General features: G+C 41.3%; 2 protein-coding genes across 2 annotated transcripts in view; both read right to left on the reverse strand.

Moving 5' to 3' along the window:
* Positions 1-5,149, reverse strand: part of crocc2 (ciliary rootlet coiled-coil, rootletin family member 2) — a 31,804-nt gene extending 26,655 nt beyond the window's left edge. The window contains exons 1-3 of the mRNA XM_041936038.1: positions 5,093-5,149; positions 3,014-3,167; positions 2,746-2,861 (exon numbers count right to left, since the gene is read on the reverse strand). Of these exons, the coding sequence (XP_041791972.1) occupies positions 2,746-2,861; positions 3,014-3,167; positions 5,093-5,149 (327 nt within the window). The remainder of the gene's footprint in view (positions 1-2,745; positions 2,862-3,013; positions 3,168-5,092) is intronic.
* Positions 5,150-5,682: 533 nt separating this feature from the next.
* Positions 5,683-10,641, reverse strand: klhl30 (kelch-like family member 30). The gene is made up of 8 exons (XM_041935417.1): positions 10,542-10,641; positions 9,155-10,002; positions 8,856-9,057; positions 8,220-8,306; positions 7,919-8,074; positions 7,426-7,614; positions 6,861-7,006; positions 5,683-6,261 (listed from the first exon to the last, which is right to left on the reverse strand). The coding sequence occupies exons 2-8, from the start codon at positions 9,926-9,928 to the stop codon at positions 6,013-6,015; spliced, it is 1,803 nt and encodes a 600-aa protein (XP_041791351.1). The 5' UTR covers positions 9,929-10,002; positions 10,542-10,641; the 3' UTR covers positions 5,683-6,012.
* Between the last annotated feature and the right edge of the window lie 32 nt (positions 10,642-10,673).

The raw sequence follows: 10,673 nt of genomic DNA on the forward strand, positions 1-10,673 counted from the left end.
AGATGAGAAAATTGTCTGTACAGTAAAAAAATGGTATGAAGCCACCACCAACAGTCTGTTAGCTTAGCACAAAGACTGGAAAGTTTGCCCAAAGTAAAAAAAAAATCACCAGCAGCACCTGTAAAGCTCACTAATCAACATGTTATATCAAGTTTGTGAAGAAGTGAAGAAGATGTCTTCCTGGGGTCCTGCTATCAGCAACCTGCAAAGACTCCACTGTGAAATCTGAAAATCACTGAGCAACAACAAATTGGTAATAAAACAGGAAAAAGACCATAGAGAGACTGACATCTTCCTGCTGCTGGCTTTAAGGTGTGTCTTTGGCTTGGTACATCCAGTGCCATTTGACATCAAATGAAAAATGACTGGTCACATTGTATCAGCCTGATATGTTGGTCTGTAAGCAGTTGAGAGGTGGTGGTTTGACCCTTGGAAGTGACAGGAGGGCATACTCCAGCTGTGAGCTGCCAACTAAGGATGGCTGTTACTGTGTGGGTAGGCTGATACCTGGTACCTGATATCTGGGGCATTTTGTCCTTTTCAGCAACAAATGCAACCAAACACTGATCCAGGGACACCACACTGGTGCTGGCCTTCTATATTTGTCCTTGGAGGAATGCAAAGTGTAGAATTATGGCCGAATTATTAAGACAAATTTATATTTCAATACTCCATCCCAACTATCCAGGGAAGTAAGCTCAAGTTTAGGGCAACTATGACAAATGTTGTCCTAAAATCTGCTTTTCAACAAAATATATCATAAAAGTAAGTTGGTATTTCAAGGCTGACAAACATAATGGATGTAATAGGACATGGCTAACTGCTGCTTATAATAATATATAACATGTTTCTGATGAATCTTCATTGCAACAAACTGTGTTTCACTGCTGTGCACTCCACCAGCTAAATCTCTTTACATGTAAAGCAAAAACTATAAGAATTATACGTATTTACAATTTCCTCAGAATTATCAAACAACCAGATTTCATATCACCATTGCATGATACCACCGAAAGCCAATGAACAAGTGCATGCATTGAAATAATGCCAAACCTTACTCTTGAGATTTAATGGCAGACATACATTTGCAGTACAGTGCTATCCGTGTGTAATATGACCCCTCTGGCAGTAAATTTTGAGGGAGAAAGCTTTTATGCAGATAAGACTGTTGGCCTAAACATTAGCTCCACATGGATGCCACAGCAAAGGCAGTATATTTGGCTCTAGGGCACTGATTTGCACACTGCATTAACATCACATCACACCCAAGCCTTTCACCGGATGAGACAAGTCACAACAGGAGTCTTGTAATGAACCTCTTGACTTGTGAGATGCTACTGGATAAAACATTTAGCTGTGTTAACAGTTATAACTTCTGTGATCTTTGTGGAAAAAAGGTTTGTCTCACGTTAACCCCTCAGTCGTGTGAGCATCAAATGTCAGCAACACGCTGCATGTTTTTTTTTCTGTTTAGTGCCTTTTCACACATCTAAAAATATCAACAAAATAAATCTGCTATATATATCTGCCAAGCTAATTAAGTTATATTTATAGCCTTGGTTTTAAAATAAGTTCCAAGAGTAAGGCAAGCAGTGGGAATTCATTAGATTTAAGCAGCAGAACGAGGGCAGTGTTATCACAAATGGCTGCTTTGTGCACCATGAAAAATGAGCTTTTTCTTTGGCAGTCTCCAGGGAGGAGGCCAGCGACCTTCACAATTTTCCCCCAAAAACAGCAGCCGCTACATGAAGGGGCAACTTTGGGGGGCTATGAAGGGAGACGCTGGTCCTCGAGAGCACAGGGGGTCTGGGTCTACCTGAACAGACCACAAGGAAACCCTTCATGAACCACCCTCCCCTCTCTTATTTACCCATACAAACACATACACACAAGCACATGCATCAACACTCACCCACACACACACACAAGCACAATGGTTGCTCATAGAGTACTTACTAAAATATGTGAACTGTAATGCGACAGCAGTGAGTTAAAGAAAAATGTATGACATAAAATATGTTTGTGCCAAGTTAAATTAATTCAGTCATGAGTCTGTATATGTACTATATACCACACTTTTTCCAACTTAATTTTCACGACAGTACATGCAAAGCTGCTTCAGCCTTTCCACACTGTTTGTTTGTTCAGCCCCAAAAGGCTTTCCCTGCTGGAAAGGGCGGCGGTACACTGATGTTTACTGTAACCATATTCCATTTCAAACGCATGAAGCTTTTTGCTGTCAATGCTCTAGTGTGGCTGACCCTCTTGATCTCATCTCCAAACAAAACTGCACAAATTTACCATCGGCAGCATTACATACTCCAACTCCTGTAAGAGCTGCATTAACATCTGACATTATAAACAATGTCCTGCCGATGCAGTCACAGTAAGGTCTCCTAGCTAGTTTGGGAAATGGCAAACACTTTCTGTAGAAAAAGTATGTAGAGATGCTGTTTGATGAGGTGCACTGTGGTTACACATGTTGACACTAACATGATTATGATGTTCTGGAGAAGGCTGCTTCCTTTGTACTGCTGTTCAAATCAAGAATAAGTATAAGATAATGTGTAACAGATGTACTTCCATAGATGATATCACCTGTGCATCCCATTTGGAACAAACATTCTATCTTGTACACCAGGAGTACTAATACTCCTAGTACTAATACTTTAGGATACTAAAAATGTAAGTAATAACAGGTTGACCTTGACCTGAGAATGTGCTGCTGCCCTGTGTCACTCCTACCCTGTCTGTGAGACTGGCGTGTTTGACTTGCAGCTGGTCACGGTCCATTTGGCCGGGAGACAGCTGCTCCCTCAGGGCCCCGCTCTCCTCCAGCTCACTGACCTGTGAGCTCTCACCTGAGATTAGGAAACAGATCATGCATACACAAGCATCAATCTCACCCCATGGGGTATAATGATAACTGATATCTAGCAAGACAGATTTATTTTTGTACTTATCGTGTTCAGTGTTTTTGTCCATGAATTTCAATTAAAGCTCTCTTCCCTACCAGCTGGCTGCTCTGCCAGGTTGCAGGTGATGATCTGGCGGATGCGGGTGGAGACAGGCGTAGGCGTAACACCGGACTCCTGTCCATCACCTCTAAGTGTCAGAGTCCTCTCTCCCGAGCTGCCATCAGAGTGAAGCAGGGACTCCTCCAACTTCTACAATCATACCAGTCAGCCCAACACATCACATAACTGAGCAGAAAAGGTCCAACTCATTAAGGTTAGACTATGAGGACAACAGTGGTGGAGGAAGCAGTTTTACTTAAAAGTAGTAATACCACATTCAAAATTTAACTCAGGTAAAAACACAGAGAAGTAAAGAAATGTACTTACTCAACAGCACTTATTAAGCAGAACAGATTGTAGATAATTTAACTACATTATATAGTTTGAGGCATTTTTATCTATAACAGTGTTTAATATTTGATATGTTTTGTATGAAAATCTATGATCTGTAAAGTAACTATGGCAAAGCTAAATGTAGCAGAGTAAAATATGCACTATAACGTACCTACAGATACTACTGGAGTAAATGCACTTAGTTACTTTCAACCACTAGAGAACAAAATGCACTGAAATCCTAACTTATCCATTAGGGTAATTTATTCAAATAGCACTGTTTAATACTTTTTCCACGGTGTTTCTGAGTTTCAACACATGCAAGTTGAAAGTAACTAAGTACATATCACCGTACTTTGGTGCAATTAGAGGTATTTGTACTTTACTTGAGTAATTCCGTTTTCTGCTATTTTCTTTGTGTACTCTGCATTTCACAGGCAAAGACTGCATCTTATCTGTGACCTCAGAGTACTGTCTGTTGCCCCCACTTCCTGTTGTTGCTTTGCAAATGCATAATTCAACCCATCTTGCTGTACTGTTCCCCCTGCTTCTTCAGCATGTTGACCATCCCAAACAAAAACAAAATCACTGGCATCACATATCCTGCCTCTAAAATCATCAGCCTTTCCACACCCAGTCTCTCCTACATGAACCACAGAGCCATCACACGCAAGGCACTTAGAACAGCAAATGACACTGACCACCCCTCAATCAACACTTCACATGACTGCCATCGGGACTGAGATACAGAACCATAAAATGAAGAAGAGCTTGTTTTAGCAGGAGTTTTGTCCCATCTGCCATTGCGGAATTGAACAAATCTTGCTGACAATGTTGTGCACTGGGATGTATGAATGTACAGGCATTTAGGGACTCTATTGTCTTCATCTTTTTGCTACTGTGTCTATACCTGTTTCTATGTTGAACTGGCTGCAAAAAACAAATAACAAATCCCCTCCTGGGATACTAAAATCTAAAGTCTAAAAGGGAAAATAATCTAAAGTCAATAGAATATATTGGATTTTTTACTCCACAAGACTTTATTTATACTTTATTTAAAATCTTTAGATGCTGGCTGCTTTGCACATTGCAATCATTAATAAAAAAACAATCAACAAATACATTATGATGTATTTATAATAGATTAAACTACCCAGCAGTACATGAACTAGTTCAGTTTAGTTCCACCTTTAACAGCTGCAACATTAAAATCATGTTTACATTATTTCATCAATAATTATAATACAGTTGTACATACATTCTGTACAATGAGTATATTTATTTTTCGTACTTAAAGTATATTTTGATGCTAACAATGTTGTACTTTTATGAAATTTATGAACGCATTTGACTTGTAACATTATTTCTACACTGTTTATTGATACTTGTACTTAAAGATCTGAGCATTTCCTCCACCACTGCCTTTCAAAGGGCCTTTTTCCCAGCAGATATTTTGACTTGTCAAAGGAGGTGTTACAGGTGTTACTGATAAAAATAACAATGGCTCCGTCCTATTCAAGTGTCACACAGAAAGCCATGACATTGAGTATGTCAGTATGCACAATACCAGGAGCCTGAAACTGAAGCAACTAAAAGGAATTCAGCCATCATGTTTGGTTTCATTATTTACACATTAGCTTTTCCTGCTGTGACATGTCAAAGTGTCTTCCGTGAAAAAAAAAAACAAATAGCTTGTTAGAATATGGCTAACTAACACAGTGAGCTGCTGCTAAGTTACCAACCTGAATCACAGCCTCCAGTCTGGGTGAGTGTGCACCTTGCTCCCGTTGAGAACTCATTGCAAAACTGGTCCAGCGTTAACAATAAAATGTTAGCTAGAAACGACAAACCTTTAAGGGTCTCATGTGATGAGACAGAAACCTTGCTCTGAAGCTAGCCTGCTATAATTTAAGATACTAAACTTCAGACAGAGATAATTCAAATGTGGAGTCAAACGAAGCAGAGACCTGAACTAGTCATTAAAATAATGAGTGAAGAAATAAAGAAAGGTCGCACTGGACTGGCACCGGCTTCAAGAAAAGGCTGGAGCTGGAGAAAAGTCACTCACAGGACTTTTTAGCCAAGAAACTTCAGGAGTGGACTGCAAGCATATAGCAACATGCTAATCCCAGTCGACGTTGCCATGACCACCACGCGCTTCCGGACCGTTGCCATGGAAATAGAATGCAGGCTTGGGTGTCTCTATGGCAGGACGGACGCCACGAGCCAAGACACTACATTCCCATTGGTTAATGATCATCAAGACACTGAAGGCCAAGTAAACAGAGATTTCCCAAAGAGGATTTAGAAATCTGGTTGACCAGGAACACATTTTTATTAATAATTGAGCATTTCCAGTTTCAAACCCTTGATAAACAACCAACAACAACAACAACAATAATAATAATAATAATAATCTACAAAGATTTCATGATTCATAAGCACCATTCAATAGCACAAAAAGGAAATTAGATCTTAAACACATGATACAAAGTATAAATAAACACATGCTGACCAGCCAAGCAAGGCCCTAAATACAACCAAGAATACCTGAGGATCATGTAACACACTATTCTAGGGCACAATAGCATCCTGGCATAAACATGACATTTGCACTGTATCATAAGAGCATGTCTTTGTGAACTCTTTGAGTCCCAGGCCATTATGTTGAATCTATGGGGAAGAGCTCAGGCCACTGGGACGGATCAAGGAAGATGGTGCAGACTCCGCTGTAGAACCACAGTCTTGGCAGGTAGCACTCCACCTCCCAGGTGTTGGACGCTCGGTTGTAAATCTCCACTTCCACCCCGTAGTCCCCCTCCATACCTTTCCAATGGCCACCGGTGACAAACAGCTTGCCGTCCAGCGTTACGAGGCCGCCGTTCTCATGGAGCATGTGGAGAAGCTGGACCTGAAGAGAGGGAAAGGTCGAAGACAAAATAACAAGAGAATGAACAAAACTGGTTATCTTTGGTACAACCCTGATTCTAAAAAAATTGTGACTCTGTTTAAAACGTAAATAAAAGCAGAATTTAACCATTTACAAACTTTGTTTACTGACAAGGCTTCATACCCAATCATGATGATATCACCTGTTACCAATCAACCTGTTTACCTGTGGAATGTTCCAAACTGGTGTTTTTGGAGCATTCCACAACTTTCCCAGTCTTTTGTTGCTCCTGTTGTTGCATCAAATTCAGAATAAGCAGATATTTACAAAAATCAATGAAGTTGATTAAGCTAAACATTAAATGTCTGTGGAGATTCTCATTCATCCAGGTCATGGTACTTCTAAGGTTTTTTTTTTTCCAAAGGGCAACTGGACTTATTTGTAGTTCTAGAAGACTAGTTCTGAACTACAAACAAAGTTGCCCTTTGGAAAAAACAAATGATCACATTCTGTTTTATTGATGTTTGACACAGCATCTTAACCTTTTTTGGATTCAGGGTTGTATAATCCTGTTAGATTACTATATTGTGACTGTTATCAACAGTAATATCTAAGCCTACCTTCTGCCACATGTTTGCCTCTGGGTCATAAGAGTAGACTTTCTTAGTGTTGTCAGCAACCAGATATATAGTTCCATCCACACAGACAGAACGAGGAGAGGACAAGTACTTAGGGATGAAGGGTGAACATATGCTGATCCAGCTATCTGTAAAACAAAGCAAAAAAAACAATTAGGTCTTTTACTGCAAATTTGATGGGAAAAAACAAAACTATTTTATCGTTGAGGATTTATCAATAATGGCTAAACTAAAACTAAATATTTAAAAGAAATTGTAAAGACAGCCATTTAACTGAAAACATGTTAAAGAAAACTCCCTCATTCACCAGTTCACATGCATGGAGGAAATGACAGAAAATAACTTGATAGAATGATATAAATTGTTGAAGAAATTGTCCTAAATGAAAAACACACATATAAAGTGAAATGAAAAACACATATATTGAGACAAATACAACCAGGAGAAAAAAAGGCAATATTCACAACTCAAAACTGCAACATTGGAAGTGGAGCAAAAAATAAATCCACCAACATGACTGCATCAGGTTTGCTGTGACCGGCCTTACCTATAACGGGGTTGTAACACTGCATGGTCAAAGCATTGTACTTCACAGCACAGGAGCCAATCACATAGAGCTTCCCATGACACGCTGTGGCGGTGAAGTTAGTGACATATTTTAATGCGGGGCACGTCAAGGCCCAGGTGTTGCTGTATGGGTCATAATGCTCAACTTCAACACGATCTGCTGTCGTACCTAAAGGAGGGAAATGTAAGTAGAGAGAGTGATGAGGTTCAATCATGGTCTCATAAATGTGAACAAAGACTGACTGTGATGTGTGTGTCACCACCACAGCACACATCTAAAACATTGTCCTGTTCTTAGAACCTGGCCATATTTGAACCGATTCCACCACAAAGAAGAAATGCAAGCAAATTCTGACAAACTATCACCACAGAGGTAAGCCATTAAGGGCAGATGAGCTACTTGAATGTATCAGAGTTTTCCACTGCTCTGCAGGTTTAAGGCACCACATGCAGGACTGTATTTATTTTCTTACCTCCAATGACGTAAATCTCCCCATTGAGCGTTGCAGAAGTGTGGTTAGTCCGAGGCCGGAGCATAGGTGCCACAGTAACCCACCTCCCCTCTCTTGTGATGTACTTCCAGGTCTCTGTGGTCGACCAGGTGTTGGTATTCGAACCTCGTGAGCCCCCTGTCAGAGAGACAAGAGCACTTTGTCAAAAGTCTGACATTCTGCATTCCTCACAAAGGAAAGAAGCGAGTCTGCTCAAAACCATTTCTGGTCCTCTTGCTCCACAAGTTTCTGTGTTTTGAAGGGCTGCATGCACTTGACTCACCTGTGACATACACATCATTGTTTAAGGAGACCATGGAGTAGCCCCACTTGTTGGGGTTGGGGAAATTAGGGAGCTCATGCCACTGTTCTGCAGAAAAAAGAAAGAGGAGGTCATGTTTGAACATCATCACTAGATGACAGCTTTCACAAATACAGGAAGCAAATGATAAATATCAGGGAAATTAGGCAAAGACTCACACATGTCCTCAATGACCATTTAACTGACAGTAAGTCAAAGTTAGGTCAGGAAAGAAATGCAACTTTTCTGGCACAGTCCTCAACGTTGTGGCTGAGGTTGTCATTGCCTCAACATAAGACCAGAAATCTTAGAATGAGATGCAACAATCTTTTCCTTGACATCCCATCAAAAAACACGGACATGGATGGCTTCTTCCAGCTCTGCACAATAAAACGCTCATTTGAGGAACTGAGAAGATGGTCCAACTTTGTCACATCCAGACCGCATTCCTGCAGGGCTGTTTTTCTGTCAACACTACATTTAACGACCTACGACACATCTGCCAAACCGTTTTTTTTAGAGGAATCAGACGGACATTTCCCAACAAAGTTCAGTTGTAAAATAGATTCTGAACTTAAACAAACTTGAAATTCTGGAACGTGCAGAAAATGTTTGTACTTGTCTTCGTGTTATAGAAGCCGCAGTTCCTCAGCAGCAGCCTTTGCAGTCTTGGGTCTCTGTCCTGCTCTTCATCTGAGTCATCTTCATCATCAGAGTCATCCAGCGAACGACCTCCCATTACAAACAGCACCTCTTGCAGGTTTGGTTGTGGACTCTGAGAGTTCAGTCTGTCTCTATATTCTGGTGCCAAATCCATTTTCTACAAGAGTAAAAGTCATGATTGTTTTTTGGAATTTGACGAGATTGAGCAAACAAAGATAAGAGAAAAAAGAAGGAGGAAGTGTGAACTCACTAACCTCTCTGTAAATTTTTTCCAGAGCTTCTCTGCTGCTGGGAGAGGCCTCCACCAGACTGTCCTTCAGCAGGGTGTCAGCCAGGTAGTCCAGGCTGAGTAGGGAGAGACGGGACAAGGCGAGGAGTTCAGGGAGGTGGCAGAGCCGAGACTCCTTGTGGTGCCTCACCCATTTCAAGATGGCCTCCACACGGGTGCACTCTGACCGGATCTGTAGTCCTTCATCAGAGAGGCAGGCGACCAACCTGTCCTTTCCCAACAGTAGAAACTCTTCACCTTGTTGTACAGCTTCAAAGTTCTCCAAGAGGAAGGCCCACGCTTTGGCCATCACCTCAGGGCAGCCATGGATCGCCCCAAACTCCAGGATTCCCAGGCAGTTGGTCGCATCGATCTGGTGCTGCAGGTATCGGCTGCACACGGCTCTTACTGTCTGGAACTGCAGCTGGCTGGAGGTGCATATCAAGCCCTCCACGTTGCTCTGGTTGATGGTCAGTTTGCCTGTGTAGGCAAAGTCCAACAAGCAGCTGAGTATGTCAGGATCAACATCATGAAGCTCCACACGTGCCGCTATGCTCTCCACAAAGTCCCCTGAGAACATGCAGCGGAAGTATGTGCTGCAGAGGGCCAACACGCTGCGGTGACAGGGGAAGTCCCGACCGCCTGCGCTCAGTGTTACATCCACCAGTTTGGGGTGAGAGCAGAGGGAGCGCAAGCCCTCCAGGATGCTCTGAGGATGGGAGGACAGGCAGAAGTCCAGGTCATCTACGTTTCGCACCATGGTCAACTTCAGTCTAAAATGTAGGTCCAGTCGTCTTTCAGCTGAGACGGTCAAAAACTGAGTTTCGCGCTTACCTGCAAGGGTAGAAAAAATACGTAAATAGAAGACAAGAAATCATTCTAAAATCCTGTTTAGTTTTCACAAAAGATCAGCAATAACTTCACCATGAAGTACAGAATGTTATTCTAAAAGTTTTTTGGCCCTAATAACAGGATATTAAAGTAAAGGCCTCATACAGAGAAGCAATTAGAAAAGAAAAGGTGATCTACAGGAACAGCATTTTATTACTTAGTGGTACATTATACAATATTTAATGATTGATGATAATTAATGGTTACATAAAAGTTTTGTTTTTATACCATGGTTCAAATAAAGAGGCCAAAAAGGGAGCTGAAGAGAAATGTAGAGACATTTTGGCTCTCTAAGTTTAAAAGGTTAGAAAACAACACCTCAAGTGTGGCATCATGTGTTCTTACAAGGACTACAAAGTATGTTTGGTTCATGATTACTCTGCCATGTAATAGTATGACTCTCATCTCTGAACCCAACAACAAATGACATTTCCTGTCATCAAATAATGTAAAAGGAAATAAGTAACCAACAACAAACTCACCACAGAAGCAGAGAGTGGAAATAATGGCTCATCCTTCCAGTAAAAAAGCGGTTTGCAGCTGAGCAGCTGACTGGATCAACATGGAGTGGGTAGCATGGCGAAAAGCTTTTGCCAAGTCATTGAGGACGGGCT

Source organism: Chelmon rostratus, chromosome 4 (genome assembly GCF_017976325.1).
Source record: "Chelmon rostratus isolate fCheRos1 chromosome 4, fCheRos1.pri, whole genome shotgun sequence".
Classification (NCBI taxonomy): Eukaryota; Metazoa; Chordata; class Actinopteri; order Chaetodontiformes; family Chaetodontidae; genus Chelmon; species Chelmon rostratus.

Bases quoted from the DNA above. Each gene is read 5' to 3' on its own strand.
- klhl30 (XM_041935417.1), bottom strand. From the start codon at position 9,928: ATGGTGCGAAACGTAGATGACCTGGACTTCTGCCTGTCCTCCCATCCT. The intron at 8,075-8,219 runs GTGAGTCAAGTG...TCTCTCTGACAG, and splicing joins CAATGATGTGTATGTCACAG to GGGGCTCACGAGGTTCGAAT. The intron at 6,262-6,860 runs GTAGGCTTAGAT...CCCTCTCTTCAG, and splicing joins AGGCAAACATGTGGCAGAAG to GTCCAGCTTCTCCACATGCT.